Source organism: Odontesthes bonariensis, chromosome 4 (assembly GCF_027942865.1).
Source record: "Odontesthes bonariensis isolate fOdoBon6 chromosome 4, fOdoBon6.hap1, whole genome shotgun sequence".
NCBI classification, from domain to species: Eukaryota; Metazoa; Chordata; class Actinopteri; order Atheriniformes; family Atherinopsidae; genus Odontesthes; species Odontesthes bonariensis.
In genome coordinates, this window is record NC_134509.1 from 1,788,313 (window position 1) to 1,815,361 (window position 27,049).

The following is a 27,049-nucleotide window of genomic DNA, read 5'->3' on the forward strand; positions in this document are numbered from 1 at the left end:
AAATACGGTTATTTATATGTATTTTATCAATTCTAAAAAACCTTGTGAGGTCTGGCTACTGAATAGTCAAACCTATTGACAAATTAGGTAAATATTTGTCAAATATCACTTCAGAAGTTGATAGCCTTGCTAGTCTAATACGTTTCATCACATACATTCCTGTTTAAAAAGGTCTGCTGAGAAAACCTTTAGACTTTATTCAGCTTCCCCCCCCCTTTAAGTTAATATTCAACTCTTTGCAAATACTTCAAAAGATTCAGGGAACTATAAGCAGACTGAAAACCTGGTTTAGGCCAGAGATAATCTAGGTTTATACATAACAATACTTGATGCACGCTCAAACCCAAAAGGAGTTATTAAAAATCTAAAGATAGATTATTCCAAAACAGATTACCAAGAACAGTTACCATATGAACAACTGAAAAGAGTTCATGAAGTATAGAAAAATGTTTCATACCACATTTAAACTACACTGCCCAGGTGAAGCCGCTGGATTTATTAAGTTTATTTGGAAGACTTCGCTCTTCAGTAAAATTCCTTTTTAAGTCAAAACAAACACGATCTCAAAAAGCCATGCCGCTGCCATACGTTACCCCCCCCCTCCCGTTTACTACCCTGCATTTTCCATGCGCAGACAGCTTATTTTGTCCAAGCTCACAAGCGAAGCAGAGCTTCACTCGTCCCGTTTTTAGAAAGCAATTTCTGCTCTGAAGCGAGGTTATTTTTGTTGGTGTAACTCCAGACCAGCCTCGCCGTCCGACAGCCAAACATGGCCGACGGTGTTTACACAGCAGAGAACACTTGTGAAAGTTAGGTTTCTTCTCAGCCACGTGTTTGGATCCAAGCTAAACACGAGGTAATAAACACTGGTTTCAATCAAAGACTCCACTTTCACCCGATGTGAGGAAAATTTGAATTTAATTCAGAAGAGCAAATGACGTGGCCCTCGTCGTAAAGTGAAAACAGCTTTAGACTGAACCGGGAGTGTAAAACAAGACCTGAGTTTCTCCTCACTCCTTTAAAGCATCAGTTCAGTTTATACACCAACTGTGACCCCCGCAGAGACGGGTCAAATCATAGCACAGAGGAGCAAGGCTGCTGCAACTTAAACTACAAGCTGGAGGTCGTTAGGAACAAAAGGTGGAGATCTGTAACGGCTTGGCGATGGTTGGGGTCTGAAATGTAGGTGCAGAGAGACGAGAGGGGAGGAAAAAAGGATCATTCTTCATCAAAGTCCCCCGAATCAAAGACTATACAAACATATTGTACATTATAACAAGTTAGATTATAGCTCAAGGTTGCCTTTGTACAAGTCCATACATACATGTTCCTCTTAGTTCTTAAGGTCTGTACATCTTGGGTACAAAAAATACATGCCATTCTGGAGTAGCTATGAACAAAGGAAAGAGAAAGGTTTCATTTAACGGAACTGAACAGCTGGAGGAGAACCTTACTGTAGTGGGTAACTGGAGGTTGTTTAATATGCAGAAGAGTTTCCTCTGCCAGAGACAAATGTACACTCAAGCTGATCCAGACTCAAACCAAAACAAAGAGACCACTTTGCTCCTCGTGCCAGGCTTAAAAAGTAGGCCGACAAAAGTGATGAGCGATCAAAGAAAGTTACAACGTTGACATACACGTATCTATGTGGCTGTGTGGGTGCGAGAGGAAAAACCAAACAAAACAAAAACAACTCAGTGGCGTCTCATCTTGACTTTGCGCCCTGCACTCTCTCGGTGTTTGTCGGAGTCTTGACCGCGTTTCCAGTAGTTCTCTGAGCTGATGCTGTGACGGTGATGACCGGAGAGCGAAGGATGTCTGTTCTCCTCTTTGTCCATCTCCAGAACCCTCGGCCTGGCGGAGGGAAACGTTCATCGTTAAGCCCGTCACTCCTTTAAAGGGACAGTTCTCCTCTTTTGACATGAAGCTGTGTAACATCCCATATCAGCAACATCATTTCTGAACATCTTCTTACCCCCTGCTGCGTCCTGTGAGCAGAGTTCCAGCCTCGTTTTGGTGTTGATGAAGGTAGTCCGGCTAGTTGGCTGGGGTTTAAAAAATAAAGCGTTTTGCTTCTCAAAACAATATGCGTTCAACAGAGTAATACATTTGCATCACAAAATGGTTCTCCAGGAAAAAGTCAGACCTTTCGTTTCGTTCCGTTTCCTTTCCTTCTCTTTTCCTTTGTTTCCTTGTTTCCTCTCCTTTCCTTAGAGAAAATAGGGCCAAGAGATTGTGAGGTCTGACTTTTTCCTGGAGAACCATTTTGTGATGCAAATGTATTACTCTGTTGAACGCATATTGTTCTGAGAAGCAAGACGCTTTATTTTTTAAACCCCAGCCAACTAGCCGGACTACCTTCATCAACACCAAAACGAGGCTGGAACTCTGCTCACAGGACGCAGCAGGGGGTAAGAAGATGTTCAGAAATGATGCTGCTGATATGGGATGTTACACAACTTCATGTAAAAAGAGGCGAACTGTCCCTTTAAGCTCAGAGGTTAACATCTTTATTATCTTTCAAAACATCTGAAATTAAGTCATCTTTGACATCACAATAACTCACAGAACTTCAGGTTTGATCTACATTCTTAAAGAAGAAATGTCAAAGTTTCCAAGTTACCTGGTAAAACTGCAAAATTACAAATGAGCTCAATTTAGCATAATTGTTTGAATGATTTTACATTAAAAAAAAGAGACTTTGGCAGCACCAAGCTGGCAGGTTGTGATGTTAAGTACATTTAAAGCAACGGATCGGCCATCTCAGACAGAGGTCGATATCTGCTGATGGGAAAGAATAAGAATCCCAAAATGCTGAATCTCTCTGAGCTCTCTTCATTCTCGCTTCAGGATATTTCCAAAGCGACAGTTTTCAGTTCATTTGTTTCATCTGAAAGATTTTGATTCGAGGCATCACTTCAGCCTCTGCAGCCACTAATTAAAACAGGCAACCTGGTTAATTAACTCTGAACCTCTTGACATTTTCTGCTTTAGAACATTTATTAAGTTTAATTCAAATTGGCATGAAAGCCAACTGAAAACAGATAATGTTGCACTATAACTCCGCCTCCTGCTTTGTTTGCATCTGTTTGTTTCTGGATAAGACCTTCGGCTCTGTTTCTTTATAAGTTCGGACACCTTGTGTATCCTATAAGATGGGCAGGTTACCTGTGAGCCGCATCAGGATCTGCTTTGCGACGGGAGCGCTTGGCTTTCAGGGGAGCCGGCCTCACTGCGGGAAAAGAGGTTAAAGGCCCTTCGGAGTCCACTCGGGGGGCATCAGGTCTGGTCCTGGCAGAAAGAAGCACAGGTAAAAACGCTGCTTCACCTGAAGGGAGACTTCAGCTGAAAACCACCGGGCCAACTCACTTTCTGAGGATGATTACGGCACGCCGCTCCTTGATATCCTGGGGCCGGATGCAGTGGGTAATGTCATCTGCAGCGTAGCCACTGAGGAGGACAGAAAGCTTTTAGGGCCGCAGCTTCAGGCCTGAGCGGCCACATGCAGACAGAAAACATGATGGTGGGAGTCACCTGAGCACCGTGACGCTGCCCCTCCTCACAGGCAGCACGAACACCGGCTCCGACACCCGGATGGGTTTGAACTGGAAGCGGCACCCGAAGCAGAGCGCGCTGTCGCTGAAGAAGGACACCGAGACGATGGGCCGGGCGAAGATGTGCAGGGGGTCCACGTGCGACACGATGCAGCCCCCCGGCTGGTAGTCATTGATCACCGCACTGTTGACGAACCCCTCCGGGATCACCCCGCTGGACACCAGCCGTTTGATCACCAGCTCGTGCACCCAGCCCGGGATGTCGTCCACCTCTCCCTTGCGGTAGAGCCGCTCCTGGCCGGGTCCACGCTTCTCCAGCTGGGCTCCGTATGTGTACCCCTCCCCGAAGAAGTACTTGTTGCGGAGGGGCGCCCTGTCCACGGTGTGCTCCCGGTAAAGCCCGGCCTCCCCTTGGGCGACCACCTCGTCGATCTTCTCCTCGATGAGGGCGCACTCCTCCGGGGTGAAGGCGCTCCTCTGCTGGATGCTGCTCTTCACCCGGCGGGCCTCCTGCTCCCGGAGCTCCGCGCTGTCGTCGCTGTGCCCGCACTCGTCGTCATCGGACTCCCGATGTTTTCGCTTTTGGCCTTTCCCGCTGCCGTTGCTCGTCCCGTCCACGTATTTATTTTTGTATTCGTCTCTGTGCGGAGTCATGGACTTCAGCTTCTCCCTCAGGTCAGAGTATCCGCTGGCTGCCATGTCAGCCGGAACAATGTGACCGCTGTGCTGTGGGGTGGGCTCCTAGCTAACAGATAGCATGCATCAGCGCTGCATTTCAGCACCGATTCTCCAGAGTCTGATTAATATGAACAGACGAAACGTCCTAAATGGATGAGTTCTACTCAAGTGGCCGCTCACTCTCACACAGCAGCGTCAAGCGCACACAAGTAGCTAATATTAGCTAAGTTGCGCCGCCCGGACTCTGCATTGAAGCGGCACACAGTGGTGCAACACTTAGCGATTTGCAGACATTATCCAACACTTAGATAAAAAAAACAAAAAAACAGAGCTGTAAATAATCACTGCGTCGGCACCACACCGCGCTATGCTAAACCAGCGAAGAGGCTAATGCTGTTAGCTGAGCTGCTCGGCTACCAGCTAGCTAGTTAGCTCGGCTAGCCTGGCTTGGCCAGTCTGTCCCCGACTGGAAATACTGACAAACCACGCAGCAACATTTCACATGTCACCGCCAAATTCCGGGCCTGGACGCTCCGGAGACGTTTCTACTCACGTTTTAATTAAAAAATTTCAATACGTACATTGTTATATCGGCACAAAGCCGGGCCCGGGTTAGTTTTACACCTTCGCAACGAACCAGTCTCCAAGAACAAACCTGAAAATAAACTCGTGTAAACTGCCGGGGACCTGCGCATGCTCCGTGGTGATTTGTCAGTTTGTGGGCGTGACTAAATCCATTTTGGGACTCTCAGTAAAGACGGGATTCAGAACACATCTGATCATTTTGTTCCAGTAACCTCTCATTTGCTCTTACACGGTCCAGACTTTTATGGAACTGTAGTTATTGATTGTGCTGATTTCTTCTTTTTGTGTCACTTTTATCATTTCATAGTTGAAATACAAAGAAGAGGACGATGGTAATTTATCAAATACAAGTACTTTGAGTGAAAATGCACTGTTACTTTTTCATTAGTGCTTGCATATGAGCTTTTTAATCATATTCTATGGAAATGTTAATACTTTAAATCCCACAACATTTATCTGGCAGAAGCTGTTGCATATGAGTGAGTGCATTAAGTGCAAGGCATAGTTGTACAGGAAATTAAACCTACTGAACAGAGCACAAACTGTGCAAATTCATTTGCAGAAAGAGACATTACAACCTGTTGTTTTTTTCAAATATATGTACATTAGGAGAAACTGACAAAGAAACAAAAAGTTGTGCTAAAAACTCCACATTTTTCTGTGTGGTAAACAGTTGATATTTTACTAAATAAAATGCATTGTAAGATTTACTTGTTACTAGGGCTGGGCGAGTTAACTCGTTATTATCGCGTTAGCTCGATAAATATTTTATCGCGCATTAATGCAGTTTTTTAATTTTTTATTATTATTTATTTTTTTTTATTTTTTGGAGGGCGCTTTTGTGCCTTTAATGGAAAGTTCAGAGAGACAGGAAGCAGGGGGCAGAGAGAGGGGGGACAACATGCAGCACAGGGCCATCCGATGCGGGACTCGAACCGGGTTTTTATTTTGGCTTTTATTTAGTAAAAGTCTGTTCCTGTCTGCTGTGGAACAGGAAAAGAAAGTAATCGGCGGATCCACCAAACATGGAGAAGGGTACGGAACTTTTACTCGGCCATTTTCATTTTAAAGTTCTTCCAGACGGCGGAGTCGACAGAACCAAAGTCATCTGTAAACACTGCCAAGTTGAATTGTCTTCTCAGCGTAGTAGTTCCAGTCTAAAATATCACTTAAAGGCAAAACACACAACTGATAGCAGCAAGTCATTCAAGGAAACAGACAGTGGAGCGAGGCTTCTACATAAAAACTACAGAAAGATGCTGATGTTAAAAGTGTGTTTGCACAACAAATGTTATGGCACTTTCATTCATATGGCAGCACATTTAAAATAAAGCTAAATGCTAAAAGCTATACGCTACTTTTGGATTCATTTTTGGATTCTGCGTACAAATGTGATTAATCAGGGAAATCATGTGATTAATTAGATTAAACATTTGAATCGGTGCCCAGCCCTACTTGTTTTTTGTCTTTTCAGGTATTGTTACCATTTTAATAATTGCACAACTGCTTGCAATTCCCTTACTTTATTTTGACAAAACATTGTTTAAAAAATACAATTGCTTTACAGTTAACCAAAGGGATAAAAATGACGGTTAAAAAAAACATGGTACGAATCAGTTATAAAACTCGTTATTGACAGTGTTCAACAGCTTGTGTGCAGATTAAACATGTGAGATCAGCAGTGAGCGGAGCGATCAAACCCTTAAAGCAACACTGTAAAAGTTTCTGAGCCCTAAAACTTTGTGCCTCTGACCCGTTCTGACATACTCCGACCTTTGTTTTATACATCCTCAGACCTAAAGCCGCTCTGGAGCGCTGGGGGTCGGAGATGTTGCACTCCAGAACTTTTTGGTCTCCAGCACTGCACCACACCACAGCCTTTAGCTTCACGCTCACCTTATTGTGAGCTTTCCGTGGCGTCCTTGTGGCCTCTTCAACATGACAGAAGTCTCCTGTACAGCTGCACGTGTGCAGGGTTCAGAAGGAGATTTGTTTTAACGACAGCAGTGTTACATCCCACTACTGTAGGGGAGCCAAAAAGCAACCAAAACTTACTTTAAGAGTCCACAACAATAATCCAAAGAAAGTTGGACTGACTTCATAATGTGTTCTTTTACATGTGACTGTTGGTGAGCTACAAACAACAAACACTGGAAAGGGAGTAGAGATGGGCTGATTGTTCAGGTTTCACCAACAGGACGTGTGCAGAAAAGCTGCACAGTGTTATAACATCGTGATTTCACTGGGTGGCAGCGTGAGCCTCTTCTCCCGCACAGACATCATGTTTTCCACCTGCATGGCAATAACTCGACACAGCTCGAGGCCCTTGTGGAGAAAGAAAAAGAGTCACAACACTTCCTGTAAATGTGATCACGTGTTCCCGTCGGTATTTCTGTGCTGTTTGCAGGATACCTGCTCCAGCTGCAGCTGGATGACCCGTTGTGTGTTCACGTCTCCCAAGGTGAGGTCCACATACGGGTAGCTGGTGCCAGCAGTGGGCCTCTGGGTGCGGCTGGACTGAACCTCCGCCAGGGGGACCATCGCCATCAGCTCCTGCACCACAGGGACCGAACTTTAGAGCACACAGGTGAAACCAGAACTCCACCTCAGAGCTCCTGTCGCTGTGAACGGAGCAGCGGTGGCTAGTAACCAGTTACATTTATTTAAATTCTACTTCTAGGAGTAGTTTTAAATCTCTATACTTTTTCCTTTTTCTTGAGTAGATGTGTGCAGCAGAAACTGTCCTCTTACTCCGCTACATTAGGCTACAATGAGCTGGTTACTTTTCTTCTTACCTCTTTGGTATTCTACGCCTCATTATTTTTATCCCCCCGCGTACGCCTCATTTTAATGTTTTATTCTGACAGAGAGAGAGACTTCCGCCAAAGGCTCTACCACCTGACTGTGTTCCACCAATCAGACGCAGCCGTGCAGTCTGGTCACGTGACCATACTCGATCTCAGCGGCGGGACGGGTTAGCTTTAGCATTAGCAGTCGTAGCAAACAAAGAAAGAAACAGATGAAAAATGTCAGAACCAACGGTGGGAAATGAAGACGCAGACGAGGCCTCATACTGAAAGCATGTTTACCTTACAAAGAGTGAGAAACAGCAGCTACATTATGTGTCTTCTGTGTCAACCAAAACAAACGCACATTTCAGCAGAAACTCAACATCTAACTTGAGGAAACATGTAGCGCTAAGTTTCCTAAACTCGTTTTTCCCCCATGGATAGGTGAATGTTTGTTTTTTAGGTTACATATGGGTTACATATGTTTTAAACATTTCCTAAGTCTCTTTTATTTTTTATTGAAGTTCTTGAATTTACCTGGATTATTTTAATTTAAGCTATTTTGTAATGAATGAATTCATTTTAATTTATTTTATCAATTGGATGAACTCTAATTGGCCTAAAGATGATTATTTAGTATCTTTGTCTGTCTGATTGAATGCTTGTGTTAACAAATAAATCAGACGTTACTCAACAGTTACTCAGTACTTGAGTAGTTTTTTCACCGAGCACTTTTTTACTCTTACTCAAGTAATTATTTGGATGACTACTTTTTACTTTTACTTGAGTCATATTATTCTGAAGTAACAGTACTTTTACTTTAATTTTTGGCTGCTCTACCCACTAACCGTGACTGTGCATGTGTGTGTGCGGTTCCTTACGTGTGTGGTTTTGTGCAGGAAGTGGAGGCCGTGCTGACTGACGGCGAGTATGCAGGGAGCGTAGAAGGTGGTGGAGCTACTGCTGTGGATGTAGAAGAAGGAGCAGCCGAACATGGGGAACGCGCTGACCAGCCCTGCAGGCACAGAGTTCAGCAACATTTAACGCAAACTGTCGCGTTTTCTTCCTCTGTTACATATTTTGTTAAACAGCATTCACACAGAGACATTCAGTTTACTCATCACAGGGAGTCGAATCCTAATATCAATCAATCAATCAATTTTATTTATAAAGCACATTTTAAATAAACGCAAAGGTTACCAAAGTGCTGTACATTAAAATAAACACAATAAAAACATCATAAAACAAAACTGTGCACATAAAATAAACAACCTAGACGGTGGTAAAAGCCAAAGAAAAGAGGTGAGTTTTAAGACGACTTTTAAAACAGGAAAAGGAAGGGGCCTGCCTAATGTGCAGCGGCAGCTCATTCCAGAGCCTAGGGGCAGCAACAGAAAATGCTCGGTCCCCCCTGAGCTTCCGCCTTGTTTTAGGAACCCTCAGGAGCAGCTGATCAGCTGACCCGAGGGATCGACTGGGTGCGTAGGGCTGCAGAAGCTCAGAGAGGTACACTGGTGCAAGGCCATTCATGGCTTTAAAAGCAAATAAAAGAATTTTAAAATTAATTCTAAAATGGACAGGAAGCCAATGGAGAGATGCTAAAATCGGCGTAATGTGCTCAAATTTCCTAGTGCCAGTTAAAAGTCGTGCAGCTGCGTTTTGTACCAGTTGAAGGCGTGCGATGGAGGACCCACTAACCCCCATAAAAAGTGCATTACGGTAATCAAGCCTAGTCATTACAAAGGCGTGGATTACTGTTTCTAAGTGCTGTCTTGGAAGAAAGGGTTTTATTTTTGCCAACTGTCTCAACTGGAAGAAGCTCGTTTTAACCACAGCTTTAATCTGGCTGTCAAACTTGAGGTACGCGTCCACTTTTACCCCCAGATCACTTATAACAGGTTTGGCGTACTGCGCCAAGGAACCGAGATCGATTGAGGGGGACTCAGAGGTGCCAACAAAGAACATCACTTCGGTCTTCTTTTCATTAAAATTTAAAAAGTTTAGAGCCATCCAAGCCTTGACTTCATCTAAACAATTTACCAGTGGCTTAAGGGAGAAGGAGTCAGCTTTTTTAAGGGGGACATAAATCTGAGTGTCATCAGCGTAACAGTGGAATGAAATACCATGTTTCCTGAGAATGGAACCCAGCGGGAGAAGATATAATGAAAACAAAAGAGGGCCGAGCACTGAACCCTGAGGGACCCCCGTAAGAGAGAGGAGCAGTAGAGGACACAGAGTCACCAAGGCTGACACAGAACGTCCGATGAGACAGGTAAGACCTGAGCCATGCCAGCGCCGGGCCCCTGATGCCCACCCAGTGCTCCAGGCGAGAGATCAGAATGTCGTGATCTACTGTGTCAAATGCTGCAGTTAAATCCAGCAGTACAAGAATAACACAGTGACCAGAGTCAGTGGCTAAAAAGATATTGTTAAAAACTCTTAAAAGCGCTGATTCAGTGCTGTGCAATGTTTTAAAACCAGATTGGAAAATTTCAAGCACATTGTGTTCATTTAGAAAGTCCATGAACTGACAGTAAACAATCTTTTCTAAAACTAAATAAATAAATATACATTCACTGAGCACACCTTTTTACTCAAGAAAAACTGAAAAGGAATAAAACTTCTGGAAGTAGAAGTTTGACAACAAAGCACGGATAATAAAAGTTGAGAAATGTCCAGACATCACAACCTTTTTCATCATTCTGGCATAAATTTCTCTTTTATCAGCAGAAAGTTACTGAAATTCTTCTTCACGGTCTGACTGCTCAATGCATTCGCAGTTACTTCATATTTTCTCTGCTGTGTTTGCTAAGCTCACACATGAATGTCCAGTTGATTCAATCATCTTAGATTAGATTGTACTTTATTTATCCCACAACGGGGAAATTCACTTGCCACAGCAGCAACAACAGATATGAACAAGAAATTTAAAAAAAGAGAAAAAGCAAGTACTAAAAAGTAAAGTGACCTAGTCTAAATAATATTGCACATTATGAATTTGAAATTAATAAAATATAAATAAATACAGATAAAGGGAAATCGCTATATGAGTGGTGGATTGTCATGGAAAGGCAACAACATGATCAGTGGGTGCATGTGTTGAAAAGTCTGACAGCAGCCGGGATGAAAGACCTGCGGAACCTCTCCTTCTTCTGATTATCTAACACGTCTCAGCCAGAAAGGAGAATACGAGCAGCGATCTTACCCAGAAACTGGGCTCTGGCCTGGTGTGGGTTCAGGGCCTGAGCTTGCTGGATGTGCTGCGTCACCATGGTAACCCACCGCTGCGGTTGCTGCTTTTTGAAGAGAGGCGTGGCGATGTACTCCGATAACTCGTGTCTTGAGGAGAGAGGAGCAGAAAAACCCAGATAAACAGAAGTCCGCTTCACTCTGTGATTTCCAACATTTTTAAAACCACTTTGCACAACTCAGTGAACTGTTCTGCTCGGCTCCTTCCTCCCTGCGGGGGGGATAACGGCGGCGAAATGGAGAGTTTTCACAGCTGAGAAAGTGCAAAAAAACGGTCTCGCCCTTCGAACACAACGAGCGACGACTGCACTGTGAGCTCCTGAGAATAAAGTCAAAAACCTTCAGCCATGTCATGAATTACTCTGCACGAACCGAGCAAGGCAGGCAACTACAGGGCGATTCAAAGTGCTTTACAGAGACAGTAAAACAGTACAAGTTACAAGTACATAAAGTTAAGGTCTTGGAGAAAAAAAGTATCAGTTTTAAAAAAGTCTGGAAAAAGTCTGGAATTTTAATTTGGAAAAAGAGCAAGCCCCCTGATCAGATCCTTTAACCTTGATATATTCTTAAGGTGACAGTAGGCTGACTTTGTTACTGCCTTAATGTTTTTTTCCAAATTTAGGTCTGAGTCCATCACTACACCCAGGTTTCTGGCCTGGTTGGTAGTTTCTAGGTGTATAGATTGAAGCTCTGCGGTGACCTTTAATCGTTTCTCTTTGGCTTCAAAGACAATTACATGTAATTGATGAGTAATTCATGACATGGTGAACGTTTTGTATCCGAAAGATGATTCTGTAGCATTAAATTCTCTATAATATACCTGCAGCTGAATTTCCTTCCAATACTTCCTAAAATGTCATTTGAACTGCTGTTAATTGCACATAATAACCGGAGAAGTTACCGATTCTGCTCAAATACACGTATGAAGACAGACGTACAGCTGACTCAGATATAAGGATTTAAAAAAAAGCAAAGAATCGGCAGTTCAGATGTTCCAGTAATTACTTTTTATCTGATAGGCTGATTCTGTTCAAAGCATTTATTTATAAATGGGTTTTAGTGGTCGTTGTGAAAAATCTATCCAGACATGCTGAGGAAATTACTTGAAATATTGGCTGTACATGTGCCAGCACCAGGTTTCCATTCAAAAGTGAAACAGATCTGATGAAAAAATTAGGGCTGGGCACCGATTAAAATGTTTAATCTAATTAATCACATGATTTCCCTGATTAATCACGATTAATCGCATTTGTACGCAGAATCCAAAAATGAATCCAAAAGTAGTGTATAGCTTTTAGCATTTAGCTTTATTTTAAATGTGCTGCCATATGAATGAAAGTGCCATAACATTTGTTGTGCAAACACACTTTTAACATCAGCATCTTTCTGTAGTTTTTATGTAGAAGCCTCGCTCCACTGTCTGTTTCCTTGAATGACTTGCTGCTATCAGTTGTGTGTTTTGCCTTTAAGTGATATTTTAGACTGGAACTACTACGCTGAGAAGACAATTCAACTTGGCAGAGTTTACAGATGACTTTGGTTCTGTCGACTCCGCCGTCTGGAAGAACTTTAACATGAAAATGGCCGAGTAAAAGTTCCGTACCCTTCTCCATGTTTGGTGGATCCGCCGATTACTTTCTTTTCCTGTTCCGCAGCAGACAGCAACAGACTTTTACAAAATAAAAGCCTGTGAGCGACAGACTTTTACAAAATAAAAGCACGTGAGCAACAGACTTTTACAATGATAAAATAAATAATAAAACAGGGGGGGTCCGTGGCGTAGTGGGTTGAGCAGGCGCCCCATGTACAGAGGCTATAGTCCTCACTGCAGCTGGTTCGAGTCCCGCATCGGACGGCCCTGTGCTGCATGTTGTTCCCCCTCTCTCTGCCCCCTGCTTCCTGTCTCTCTGAACTTTCCATTAAAGGCACAAAAGCCCCAAAAAATAATAAATAAATAAATAATCATTTTTAAAAAAAACTGCATTAATGCACGATAAAATATTTACCGGCGTTAAATAATTAGCGAGTTAACGCGACAATAATGAGTTAACTCGCCCAGCCCTAGAAAAAAGCAAACGTTAATCTGCAAGTTTCTATAGACCGGTTTGAAACTAAACTAAACTTGAGGGTGGGGGTACAAGCTATGTTGTAATGGTTCTAATTCAAGAGAAGAAGTAGTTGCCTTAGCCGGAAAACCAAACTGCGGTGGACATCCACAATGGAGAATGTAACCATGTTTCTGTTGATCGATGGAACATGTATTTTTCCCTAAATTCTTCTTCTATTGCTTTGCTTTTTTTATTTATTACTATTTGCTTAAGAATTGGATGAATTCCAGATGAACTATGAACCCAGCGAGCACAGAAGAAAAAATAAACCAAGATAAACAAACTGAACTAGAAGTTGCAGACGGTACAGTAAGAGGATGACTGGAATTAAAGGGATAGTTCGCCTCTTCTGACATGAAGCTGTGTAACATCCCATATCAGCAACATCATTTCTGAACATCTTCTTACCCCCTGCTGCGTCCTGTGAGCAGAGTTCCAGCCTCGTTTTGGTGTTGATGAAGGTAGTCCGGCTAGTTGGCTGGGGTTTAAAAAATAAAGCGTTTTGCTTCTCAGAACAATATGCGTTCAAAAGAGTAATACATTTGCATCACAAAATGGTTCTCCAGGAAAAAGTCAGACCTTTCCTTTTGTTTCCTTTGTTTCCTTAGTTTCCTTTCCTTTTGTTTCCTTTTGTGAGAGAAAATAGGGCCAAGAGATTGTGAGGTCTGACTTTTTCCTGGAGAACGATTTAGTGATGCAGATATGGGATGTTATACAGCTTCATGTCAAAAGAGGCGAACTGTCCCTTTAAGCTTCCACCACTTCCTTGTTGCCACAGTTCTCTCACATGCTGGGGATGAAGATGGCGTCTTTGGCTCTGTGCTGTAAAGCTGCCAGTTTGGAGATCTGGTGGAACTGCTGATCGCTCACTTTTTCATGTGGAAGAACGTTCAGCAGACCTTTCCGATAGTCCGGAAGGATCTAAATAACCACAGAAACAGGAGTTATGCATGCAGACGCGTGGAAATGAACGGGCACGGTGCAGCATGGGAGACATCCTTACCTGGTTATACTGCATGGCCACACAGAGCTCGTTCTCAAACCTGAGCGGCTGAGTCCAGACCACCCGTCTGAACCAGAGGCTGTAGCTGCTGTCCACCGCCTCCGCCTCGGTGGCCACGTCCAGGATGTACTCGTGTTTGTTCAGAGGACGCACACTCTGACCTGCATCGTGCACAGGGAGCGGATGTTAGATTCAGATTCAGATTTATTTGTGTCCCCGTGGAGACAAGAAACAGAAACAATATCCAGTGGCGATTCTAGAGTCTGTGGGGGCCCCAAGCAAAAAAATCCTAGGGGGCCCTACCGACCAGTGTTCGTCACCAAAACATCTGACACCAACGAAAAATGTATAAAATAAAACCTCTTTTTATTCCAAACATGTTCCAAACATGAAAAACATTGTTATTTTTAAAATATACATGTAAAGAATAAATAAATAACTAAAAAAGACTACGTTGGCACTTGATATTCGCCTGTTGCTATTTATCTACCAGGTGGAGCTGGCCATCCAATAATAATTGTATTAATTTAAAGATTCTTTGTGACAAGTAAAGCTGTTCATGTCGATTTCATAAGTATGGCTAGTTCTCCGCGAACATAGCCTACAGTGGAACTTGACGTGAGTTTGACGAAGTCAACAATGCAATTATGGAATTATAGAATGGCATGTTAACTAGACAATCTTTGACTAAATCATTTAAATTTAACTGTTCAAAGAAAACATGTTCACCACAAACGTTTGCCACTGTTTGAGACCGTTTATAAAGTAACTAGACAATCTTTGATTGAATGCACCTCAGCTCTCGGGGGCCCCCTAGTGGCTCAGGGCTCCAAGCAGTTGCCTGTTGACAAGGTGCGCCTCTGACAATATCAACCAATCAGGTACGACTCCTCCTGCCCTGTCCTGAGTTCAAAAGGAAAACAGCCGTAGGGACGAAGGAGTGCTCGTACCTGTTGCTCTTCACACCAGGAAGTCTGAGCCGGGGGCAAGAAGGCAGAAACTGGAGCTCAGAATGGAAAGGATGGGAGCTGTCAGACAGAACGGCATCAGCCCTCCTGATTATCTGTCTGTTGAACAGATCCGTAAGTGTTCAACTCCCAGAATCCTGTTGCTCGTCTTTATCTCTCTGCTCGGAGCAGTTTTGGACCTTGTGTTCAGGTTGCCGAACCAGCAGAGGAGAGAAGGTCAGCACAGATTCAGTGTGTGATCTGTAGAATAAGATCATCGGGGACTGATCCATCTGAAAGCTGGAGAGTTTTCTCAGGCAGGACAGTCGCTGCTGGCCCTTTGTTTGCAGGTTCTCAAGTGAAATTTAACTGAAATGATCCAGAATAGTCCCAAGATATTTGTAATTTTCGACGATGTCTGCTGTCTGATATTTGATTCCTGTTTTTTGATTGGTGTTATGGGGCTTTTTTTCTGAAATCAATGCACATGTCCTTAACGCACGCAGACGTGTACGTTTCTGTCACAAGGGGTTTGTCAGTAACTACAACCTAAAAACTGGTTCAGTCCACAGACACATGCTCTGAAATGCTGCTTTCTGCTTCTTCCTTTCTTATAGTCGCATGCTGCGTGACCTGCTGCGCTTCACATGCGTGGGAGAAGCTGCCAGATGTCACAGGGAGATGTTTAACATTAAAACAAACTTTAAAAAAAAATCTGTTTTATTCAAACAGATTAAAAGCTTGGAAGCATTTAGTTAATGAGACAAAATAGAAACAAAAGACACTTTGACTATATTTGCCACGGCGTTCGTATCTTAAAGGGATAGTTCGCCTCTTTTGACATGAAGCTGTATGACATCCCATAAAAGTCAGACCTCACAATTTCTTGGCCCTATTTTCTCTCCCTTCGTATCACTGCCTGCTGTGTAGACCGAAGTGCAGACCGAGCAGTCCCCTGCTTCCGAGCAGCAAACACCGTAACAGGCGCGGCTGTCGGCAGGCGGCAGCAGGCAGTGATACGAAGGGAGAGAAAATAGGGCCAAGAGATTGTGAGGTCTGACTTTTTCCTGAAGAACCATTTTGTGATGCAAATGTATTACTCTGTTGAACGCATATTGTTTTGAGAAGCAAAACGCTTTATTTTTTAAACCCCAGCCAACTAGCCGGACTACCTTCATCAACACCAAAACGAGGCTGGAACTCTGCTCACAGGACGCAGCAGGGGGTAAGAAGATGTTCAGAAATGATGTTGCTGATATGGGATGTCATACAGCTTCATGTCAAAAGAGGCGAACTGTCCCTTTAACAACCAGCCTACTGTCGCCCAAAGAACATATCAAAGATTAAAGAGCTAATGTGTTTGGTGCATTTCTGGTCAGTAGACTTGATTACAGTTACAGAGTATTTCCTGGTCTGCCTTTAAAGAAGCTCCATCAGACAGCTGAAGCTGATTCAGAACGCTGCTGAGACCAGCGAAGGAGACCTTCAGTCCTGAGGTCTGCACATTCATCAAAGGGTCCATTTTAAAAGGCAGCTGTTGGTTCATAAAGCTTTAAGTGGTCAGGAACGGGTGGGCTGTACGTCCCCACATGGTCAGTTTTTCATGCAGCACCTTTGTGGAACAAACTCTCAGATAACTGCAGGTCTGCATCAACTCTGTAACTGGACTGAAGGACTCTGATGGTTAACTTTCACTGCGACATACCTCTGTTTTACCTTTTTATTGCTTCTAAGTTCAATGCAAAGCACTCTGATTCCCCTCGTTGTTGAACCGGGCTACATAAAAAAACGAGCTACCTTTACTTGCCCCTTTATGGATGCATTGATTTGCAAATAAGGTAACTCAGAGAAACAGAGAAATTGATTTTTTTTTTGCTTGATGAATAAATATTCCTTTTGAATTTGATGCCAGCAACACATTTTTGACGGGGTGGGACAGGGCCGTGCTTACCCCTGTGTTGCATCACCTCCTCTCTTATCACCACTGTGAGGGTTTCTTATCAGAGGAGAGAAGCTGCTGCAGTTTTAAAGTGAAATATTCTCTTGTTTTTGCTTGATTTCAGCTTCTCAACAGTTCAGGGCCTCCTCTTGTGAAAGGTGTAGATGGGCCGCTCCTGTAGTACCTGAGCTCTTTTACTTCAGAGCCAAACTGTTGGAAGATGAACAGAATGCAATCTGCTGGAATAAGTACGACCCTCACTCATAAAGGTGTCATCAGAATTCTAAAATATGTTGCTCCACCTTTATTTGACTTCTCTTTCAGCACTAATGGCGCCTTTGCAGATGTGAAAGTTATCGATCACTAATCCCCCCCCCCCCCCCCCCCCCCTCTACTATCACTAATGCTGGTTTTTGAACTGTGAGCTGATGACAAAGAGGAAGAGGAAAGAGATTTTTCATTAACTTTGCTTCAGTCAATCATAAATGAGTCAGGGCCCAGAGAAGCTGAGGAATCTCTTCCTTTGCACATCTGCAGCTCATCCAGAACGCTGCTGCTGGAGTTTTAACCCGGACTAAGAGATCTGAACACATCACAGCAGCTTTAAAATCTTTACTCTGGCTTCCAGTCAGTCACAGAATAGATTTTAAAAGCCTGCTGATGGTTTACATCTGTGAACTGTTCAGAGAATATAAAGCCAGCAGAGCTCTTAGATCCAAGGACTCAGGTCAGCTGGTCCAGTCCAGAGTCCAGACTAAACATGGAGAAGCAGCATTTAGCTGTTATGCTGCAAACAAGTGGAACAAACTGCCAGTGGAGATTAAACTTTCACCAAATGGAGACATTTTTAAATCCAGGTTAAAAACATTTCTGTTCTCATGTGTCTATGCATGAAATCTGCACGCTATCTCTGAACTTATCTGGACTGTTGCTTGTTTTTAAATTCATTTAAATTATATTATTTGTTTCTCTTTATATTCTTTTATGTATTTTTAATGCTTCTTCCACTCCCTGCTGCAATGCTTTTATTTTATGTGAAGCACTTTGAACTGTTCCGTACATGAAATGTGCTACAAATAAACTTGATTTGATTTGATAATGAAGTCCTAACTCACCTGTAAATGAACAGGAGAGATCTTCAGGCCTTCACTGGCATCTGAGGGGCCTGAAGATTGTTCACCGTACAGGTTTTCATGTGTGGAGAGATTTCTTTGGATTTTCTGGACCTTTTAATGTGTATTATGCCTCGTAGGGAATGGAACTCTGCAGTGATTTGCAGTTTTGTGCATGAAAACATGGTTCTTAACTTGTTCAGCTCTCTTCTCTCACAGAGTGGTGAACCACTTGCCTCTGACTACCTTCTATTGACATACCTTGCAAACATCAAGCACTATTTCCTATAAAAATGGTGTTATTTGTAGATCCCTGTACTCTTGCTTTTCTACACACTTTTAAAGTGTTGCAATACACTGAATGTGACTTCTGCATCTTAAAAGATGCTGAAATTACATTTATTTCTGCATGGATCTGTTTCACCACCAACAGCAGGGAGACTTGTCTCCATGCAGAAGTGCAAAGTTTAAGGTGCATGCGTATGTGTGACGCCTGTGGGCCCACCTCTGTTGGTCACTAAAAACACGGCGTATTCTTCCATGGCGTCCGGTCTATGTAAACCCATCTCATAACACAGCTCCTCTATCACCTCCAGGGCAACCTGAAAAACATGGCGTCACCAGCTGAGATACACAAGTCTTTTCTGCAGGGACGGTGAACTGCCAGCAGGGGGTGAACACTTACAGAACAGGTTTTGATTTTCACATGACGTTCAATGCCTCCAGGGAAGAGAAACAGCTGACGTTTTGAACTGCGTCCCGCCTGAGGAAGCACAGTCACATACTTATGTGGTGTCATGCTGCACATGCACTGAAATATGACTCACTTAGAGGGCTGAAACAAACCTACAGACATGATGGGGTTACACACAAAGTGCTCTGCAACTTTCAGACTCTCAAAGCAACACTGTTACAGGTAAAAACTACACTAAATACACAGCCCAATGTCAAGGATGCTCATACTCAGTAGTTCTTATTGCCAAGAAACACCATGAAAGGACCAAACTCTATACGTTTGCCTCTCATTAAAGGGATAGTTCGCCTCTTTGACATGAAGCTGTATGACATCCCATATCAGCAACATCATTTCTGAACATCTTCTTACCCCCTGCTGCGTCCTGTGAGCAGAGTTCCAGCCTCGTTTTGGTGTTGATGAAGGTAGTCCGGCTAGTTGGCTGGGGTTTAAAAAATAAAGCGTTTTGCTTCTCAGAACAACATGCGTTCAACAGAGTAATACATTTGCATCACAAAATGGTTCTCCAGGAAAAAGTCAGAGCTCACAATCTCTTGGCCCTATTTTCTCTCCCTTCGTATCACTGCCTGCTGCCGCCTGCCGACAGCCGCGCCTGTTACGGTGTTTGCTGCTCGGAAGCAGGGGGCTGCTCGGTCTGCACTTCGGTCTGCACAGCAGGCAGTGATACGAAGGGAGAGAAAATAGGGCCAAGCGATTGTGAGGTCTGACTTTTTCCTGGAGAACCATTTTGTGATGCAAATGTATTACTCTGTTGAACGCATATTGTTTTGAGAAGCAAAACGCTTTATTTTTTAAACCCCAGCCAACTAGCCGGACTACCTTCATCAACACCAAAACGAGGCTGGAACTCTGCTCACAGGACGCAGCAGGGGGTAAGAAGATGTTCATAAATGATGTTGCTGATATGGGATGTCATACAGCTTCATGTCAGAAGAGGCGAACTATCCCTTTAAGGTTTCCCCTCCCTGCAGTGTTTGTGTCATTCAGCCCCAAGCTCATAAATAATTGTTCCCGAATCGCTTGTGAGTCTGTGGTTAAGATGCTAAAATAGTTTGGCACAGCACCTTCTGCCCAGGACTGCTGAAACAGTAGAAAGCTGTGTGTTTGCCGGATTATCTCCGGACTACGTTCCCCCAGTGCGTGCCATCTACTTGAACACAAGAGCTCATTTGTGTGTTTTGTAATAAGTTTTGAAAACCAAAGAAGCTCTGAGACTTGGACACACTCCCGATACTTGCTGGTTTAATCCAATCTGTGTTGGTCTTTTCATTTCTACATGTTGACAGTGAAACTGTGGACCTTTCAACCTATTTAAACAAGAAAACGCTGGATCCTCTTTGAAAAGTGTGTCTACAGATGAAGGCAGTGTGGCTGAACACTTTGCATTATCAGCCGCTGATCCAACACAAATAGGAATAGATTGTCTTACTCTTCTGAGTAAAGAGCAGCACACCCTTGGTCTGAAAAAATGTTTTTCTGTAACCCTCCTGTTGTCTTGCGGGTCCAAAGTGAGCCACCACCATGTTTAGCTGCAGAAAAAATACCTTAAACTATCTTTTTCCAACTTGAAATTTCATGACTTTTCCTAAAGGGACCCCATCATTAGAAAAAGTCACACTTTATTTTTGTTTATGTTTCCATGTGGGCTGTTCACCACTAGGGGACAAAGATTGTCTTATGGGTCATTTTTGACCCGTGAATTATAAAAACATTTAAACAGCAGAAAAAAGTTCACTGTTTTTTTCCCTTTCAATATAATTAATTCAGAAGTAATTACTTCACTTTTATATAATAGCAATAATAAACCTTTATTATGTAAAAGAAAACTGTTGGTCCAACTGACAGTTCGTTTGTGGTAAAAAAAAAAAAAGTGTAATCCTGAAAACTGGTGATTGTCTTTTTGTATTGTGTAACAAAAAATACATGATAAAAAATGTATTGAATTGAGTTGAATAGATAAATAACAGGTGGTTTCGTCATACTAAATAGATTTTGGATTTAAAATTCAATTAAGTTGCTTTATTTTGGGCTTTGGTAGGGCGGGTCGAGGGGAGTAAACACAATGTTAAGACCGCACAAGGGCTAACAAGATATTGCTCAAATATCTTGTAGGTTTTTTGTCTTTTTTTTGTTTCCCTGCTTCTATGCACAGTTCCCTGAGCTGCAAGAAGTTTGATGAAACATTATCCAGCTGAACTTCCTGATCAACTTCACCTTTCAGACAGATGACCTCTCATTATCTTCAAGCAGCAACCTGAAAGAGTGGAGGAACCACACAGCATAACCTTTCCACCACCGTGCATCACAGCTGGCATGAGGTTATTTTCCTGAAGGCGATTTTATTCTGCACCACTGACGCATACAGTTACAGTAACCGAACAACTCGGTCTTTGGTTTATTTGTTCGGAGCACAATTTTCCAGGTCTTTGCCTTTATGTTGACTGGCAGACCCTAGATTTGCTCAAAACCTTCTTTTTTTTTTAACAACAAATGCTTTTTGTTATCCAGAGACTCTCTGTTGTGTGAAATCTGCTCCACTCATCGATGATTTTCTGTGCAGCCAAACGATTTGTTTCAGTTCATTTCGAGATTTTTTTTTTAAAAACTTTCTTGCCCAACTAAGACACATACCCAACCTTCCTTCGGATGCCTCCAGAGAAATTGCAAAAAACTCAAAAAGAAACACCGCGTGCTGTACATCAGAAAGTTTAAATGATGCAACTTAAGCATTACCTAACTCCTCACGGGTCTGAAGGTGTGAAAGATGCAATTATTTTACACATGTGACGTGTTTGTTTTGCTTTTTTCTTTGCTTAAACATTAAAATTGAGTAGAACAGGTACCTTTTCTGCCGTAATTCTTTACTTTTATGAACGCATTTTCAAAGAGGATCGGGTGTTTGCTTGTTTAAAGATGTTATATGAAGTCTATATTTTCTACAGCATGCGCTTATTTCACATATAACTGAAAGTAAACAATGACAAAAGTGTAGCAGTACTTAGTAAATATGAATGCAACACAATCATTCTTAATGTGGCTTTCCTGCACAATGAATATCTTTACATTTGATATTTACAGTTTGTGTATTTTTCTGTATTTTTCTAATAGAGGATCCTTAGACTGTGGCCGTTGATAGCTCCATTTTTCTGAAGGATTTGGGTATTTCTTGCACCACTGCAGACACATAAAAGGAGGCACTGACCATCATTGCTTTCAGCTCCATGCTGTTGGGTGGAACAATGCGCCCACCAAACTGGAACGTCTTCTTTAGATTCTGCTCACATGCTTTAGCGATGCCTGCGGATTCAAAAGAAATATTACTGGGGTAATGTTCCACCGGGGTTCGGGTAATGTTGAGTATATTCTTACCCTGATACTGCGGACCTGCGCTGCGAGAGGCCTGCTGCAGGCATTTCAGCAGGAAAGGTTTGAGAACCTCAGAACAGCGATGGAAGGCAGTCAGGATGTAGAGCAGCCTCCAGCCTCGCTGGCAACTGTCGCTGCCGAGCACAAGAGGGACGCCAAGAGTGCCCAGGGTTAGTGTGTGATGTGCACAGGGTTAGTGTGTGATGTGCACATGGTTAGTGTGTGATGTGCACAGGGTTAGTGTGTGATGTGCACATGGTTAGAGTGTGATGTGCACATGGTTAGTGTGCGATGTACACATGGTTAGTGTGTGATGTGCAAAAGGTTAGTTTGTGATGTGCACAGGGTTAGTGTGTGATGTGCAAAGGGTTAGTGTGTGATGTGCACAGGGTTAGTGTGTGATGTGCACAGGGTTAGTGTGTGATGTGCACAGGGTTAGTGTGTGATGTGCACAGGGTTAGTGTGTGATGTGCACAGGGTTAGTGTGTAATGTGCACATGGTTAGAGTGTGATGTACACAGGGTTAGTGTGTGATGTGCACAGGGTTAGTGTGTGATGTGCACAGGGTTAGTGTGTAATGTGCACATGGTTAGAGTGTGATGTACACATGGTTAGTGTGTGATGTGCACAGGGTTAGTGTGTGATGTGCACAGGGTTAGTGTGAAATGTGCACAGAGTTAGTGTGTGATGTGCACATGGTTAGTGTGTGATGTGCACAGGGTTAGTGTGTGATGTGCACATGGTTAGTGTGTGATGTGCACAGGGTTAGTGTGTGATGTGCACATGGTTAGTGTGTGATGTGCACATGGCTAGTGTGTGATGTGCACATGGTTAGAGTGTGATGTGCACATGGTTAGTGTGTGATGTGCACATGGTTAGAGTGTGATGTGCACATGGTTAGTGTGTGATGTGCACATGGTTAGAGTGTGATGTGCACATGGTTAGTGTGCGATGTACACATGGTTAGTGTGTGATGTGCACATGGTTAGTGTGTGATGTGCACATGGTTAGTGTGTGATGTGCACAGGGTTAGTGTGTGATGTCCACAGGGTTAGTGTGTGATGTGCACATGGTTAGTGTGTGATGTGCACAGGGTTAGTGTGTAATGTGCACATGGTTAGTGTGTGATGTGCACAGGGTTAGTGTGTGATGTGCACAGGGTTAGTGTGTGATGTGCACATGGTTAGTGTGTGATGTGCACATGGTTAGTGTGTGATGTGCACAGGATTAGTGTGTGATGTGCACATGGTTAGTGTGTGATGTGCACATGGTTAGTGTGTAATGTGCACAGGATTAGTGTGTGATGTGCACAGGGTTAGTGTGTAAAGTGCACATGGTTAGTGTGTGATGTGCACATGGTTAGTGTGTGATGTGCACATGGTTAGTGTGTAATGTGCACATGGTTAGTGTGTGATGTGCACATGGTTAGTGTGTAAAGTGCACATGGTTAGTGTGTAATGTGCACAGAGTTAGTGTGTGATGTGCACATGGTTAGTGTGTGATGTCCACAGGGTTAGTGTGTGATGTGCACAGGGTTAGTGTGTGATGTCCACAGGGTTAGTGTGTGATGTGCACATGGTTAGTGTGTGATGTGCACATGGTTAGTGTGTGATGTCCACAGGGTTAGTGTGTGATGTGCACATGGTTAGTGTGTGATGTGCACAGGGTTAGTGTGTGATGTGCACATGGTTAGTGTGTGATGTCCACATGGTTAGTGTGTGATGTGCACATGGTTAGTGTGTGATGTGCACATGGTTAGTGTGTGATGTCCACAGGGTTAGTGTGTGATGTGCACATGGTTAGTGTGTGATGTGCACAGGGTTAGTGTGTGATGTGCACATGGTTAGTGTGTGATGTGCACATGGTTAGTGTGTGATGTCCACAGGGTTAGTGTGTGATGTGCACATGGTTAGTGTGTGATGTGCACATGGTTAGTGTGTGATGTCCACAGGGTTAGTGTGTGATGTGCACAGGGTTAGTGTGTGATGTGCACAGAGTTAGTGTGTGATGTGCACATGGTTAGTGTGTGATGTGCACAGGGTTAGTGTGTGATGTGCACAGGGTTAGTGTGTGATGTGCACAGGGTTAGTGTGTGATGTGCACATGGTTAGTGTGTGATGTGCACATGGTTAGTGTGTAATGTGCACAGGGTTAGTGTGTGATGTGCACAGGGTTAGTGTGTGATGTGCACAGAGTTAGTGTGTGATGTGCACATGGTTAGTGTGTGATGTGCACAGGGTTAGTGTGTGATGTGCACAGGGTTAGTGTGTGATGTGCACAGGGTTAGTGTGTGATGTGCACAGGGTTAGTGTGTGATGTGCACATGGTTAGTGTGTGATGTCCACAGGGTTAGTGTGTGATGTGCACAGGGTTAGTGTGTGATGTGCACAGGGTTAGTGTGTGATGTGCACATGGTTAGTGTGTGATGTGCATATGGTTAGTGTGTGATGTGCACATGGTTAGTGTGTAATGTGCACAGAGTTAGTGTGTAATGTGCACAGAGTTAGTGTGTGATGTGCACATGGTTAGTGTGTAATGTGCACAGGGTTAGTGTGTGATGTCCACAGGGTTAGTGTGTGATGTGCACAGAGTTAGAGTGTGATGTGCACAGGGTTAGTGTGTGATGTGCACATGGTTAGTGTGTGATGTGCACATGGTTAGTGTGTGATGTGCACAGGGTTAGTGTGTGATGTGCACAGGGTTAGTGTGTGATGTGCACATGGTTAGAGTGTGATGTGCACATGGTTAGTGTGTGATGTGCACATGGTTAGTGTGTAATGTGCACATGGTTAGTGTGTGATGTGCACATGGTTAGTGTGTGATGTGCACATGGTTAGTGTGTAAAGTGCACATGGTTAGTGTGTGATGTGCACATGGTTAGTGTGTGATGTGCACATGGTTAGTGTGTGATGTGCACATGGTTAGTGTGTGATGTGCACATGGTTAGTGTGTGATGTGCACATGGTTAGTGTGTGATGTGCACATGGTTAGTGTGTGATGTCCACAGGGTTAGTGTGTGATGTGCACAGGGTTAGTGTGTGATGTCCACAGGGTTAGTGTGTGATGTGCACAGGGTTAGTGTGTGATGTCCACAGGGTTAGTGTGTGATGTGCACATGGTTAGTGTGTGATGTGCACATGGTTAGTGTGTGATGTCCACAGGGTTAGTGTGTGATGTGCACATGGTTAGTGTGTGATGTGCACATGGTTAGTGTGTGATGTCCACAGGGTTAGTGTGTGATGTGCACAGGGTTAGTGTGTGATGTCCACAGGGTTAGTGTGTGATGTGCACATGGTTAGTGTGTGATGTGCACATGGTTAGTGTGTGATGTCCACAGGGTTAGTGTGTGATGTGCACATGGTTAGTGTGTGATGTGCACAGGGTTAGTGTGTGATGTGCACATGGTTAGTGTGTGATGTCCACAGGGTTAGTGTGTGATGTGCACATGGTTAGTGTGTGATGTGCACAGGGTTAGTGTGTGATGTGCACATGGTTAGTGTGTGATGTCCACAGGGTTAGTGTGTGATGTGCACAGGGTTAGTGTGTGATGTGCACATGGTTAGTGTGTGATGTGCACAGGGTTAGTGTGTGATGTGCACATGGTTAGTGTGTGATGTCCACAGGGTTAGTGTGTGATGTGCACATGGTTAGTGTGTGATGTGCACAGGGTTAGTGTGTGATGTGCACATGGTTAGTGTGTGATGTGCACATGGTTAGTGTGTGATGTCCACAGGGTTAGTGTGTGATGTGCACATGGTTAGTGTGTGATGTGCACATGGTTAGTGTGTGATGTCCACAGGGTTAGTGTGTGATGTGCACAGGGTTAGTGTGTGATGTGCACAGAGTTAGTGTGTGATGTGCACATGGTTAGTGTGTGATGTGCACAGGGTTAGTGTGTGATGTGCACAGGGTTAGTGTGTGATGTGCACAGGGTTAGTGTGTGATGTGCACATGGTTAGTGTGTGATGTGCACATGGTTAGTGTGTAATGTGCACAGGGTTAGTGTGTGATGTGCACAGGGTTAGTGTGTGATGTGCACAGAGTTAGTGTGTGATGTGCACATGGTTAGTGTGTGATGTGCACAGGGTTAGTGTGTGATGTGCACAGGGTTAGTGTGTGATGTGCACAGGGTTAGTGTGTGATGTGCACAGGGTTAGTGTGTGATGTGCACATGGTTAGTGTGTGATGTCCACAGGGTTAGTGTGTGATGTGCACAGGGTTAGTGTGTGATGTGCACAGGGTTAGTGTGTGATGTGCACATGGTTAGTGTGTGATGTGCATATGGTTAGTGTGTGATGTGCACATGGTTAGTGTGTAATGTGCACAGAGTTAGTGTGTAATGTGCACAGAGTTAGTGTGTGATGTGCACATGGTTAGTGTGTAATGTGCACATGGTTAGTGTGTAATGTGCACATGGTTAGTGTGTGATGTCCACAGGGTTAGTGTGTGATGTCCACAGGGTTAGTGTGTGATGTGCACAGAGTTAGAGTGTGATGTGCACAGGGTTAGTGTGTGATGTGCACATGGTTAGTGTGTGATGTGCACATGGTTAGTGTGTGATGTGCACAGGGTTAGTGTGTGATGTGCACAGGGTTAGTGTGTGATGTGCACATGGTTAGAGTGTGATGTGCACATGGTTAGTGTGTGATGTGCACATGGTTAGTGTGTAATGTGCACATGGTTAGTGTGTGATGTGCACATGGTTAGTGTGTGATGTGCACATGGTTAGTGTGTAAAGTGCACATGGTTAGTGTGTGATGTGCACATGGTTAGTGTGTGATGTGCACATGGTTAGTGTGTGATGTGCACATGGTTAGTGTGTGATGTGCACATGGTTAGTGTGTGATGTGCACATGGTTAGTGTGTGATGTGCACAGGGTTAGTGTGTGATGTGCACATGGTTAGTGTGTGATGTGCATATGGTTAGTGTGTGATGTGCACATGGTTAGTGTGTGATGTGCACAG

The 27,049-nt window shown here is 43.6% G+C and overlaps 2 protein-coding genes across 3 annotated transcripts in view; both read right to left on the minus strand.

Moving 5' to 3' along the window:
* Positions 1-901: 901 nt before the first annotated feature.
* Positions 902-4,910, minus strand: alkbh5 (alkB homolog 5, RNA demethylase). Of its 2 annotated transcripts, none has more exons than XM_075462467.1 (5): positions 4,814-4,910; positions 3,535-4,295; positions 3,370-3,450; positions 3,169-3,291; positions 902-1,854 (listed from the first exon to the last, which is right to left on the minus strand). In XM_075462467.1, the coding sequence occupies exons 2-5, from the start codon at positions 4,251-4,253 to the stop codon at positions 1,695-1,697; spliced, it is 1,083 nt and encodes a 360-aa protein (XP_075318582.1). In that variant the 5' UTR covers positions 4,254-4,295; positions 4,814-4,910; the 3' UTR covers positions 902-1,694. The 2 variants fall into 2 exon arrangements, with proteins under 2 accessions (XP_075318582.1, XP_075318583.1); XM_075462468.1 differs by having other exon boundaries at positions 3,535-4,299; positions 4,814-4,905.
* Positions 4,911-6,381: 1,471 nt separating this feature from the next.
* The window catches only part of myo15ab (myosin XVAb), a 90,480-nt gene continuing 69,812 nt past the window's right edge, over positions 6,382-27,049 (minus strand). The window contains exons 65-74 of the mRNA XM_075462469.1: positions 22,088-22,218; positions 21,921-22,015; positions 18,650-18,727; positions 18,470-18,566; positions 13,967-14,127; positions 13,751-13,884; positions 10,812-10,945; positions 8,488-8,621; positions 7,230-7,370; positions 6,382-7,142 (exon numbers count right to left, since the gene is read on the minus strand). Of these exons, the coding sequence (XP_075318584.1) occupies positions 7,041-7,142; positions 7,230-7,370; positions 8,488-8,621; positions 10,812-10,945; positions 13,751-13,884; positions 13,967-14,127; positions 18,470-18,566; positions 18,650-18,727; positions 21,921-22,015; positions 22,088-22,218 (1,207 nt within the window). The 3' untranslated portion in view covers positions 6,382-7,040. The remainder of the gene's footprint in view (positions 7,143-7,229; positions 7,371-8,487; positions 8,622-10,811; positions 10,946-13,750; positions 13,885-13,966; positions 14,128-18,469; positions 18,567-18,649; positions 18,728-21,920; positions 22,016-22,087; positions 22,219-27,049) is intronic.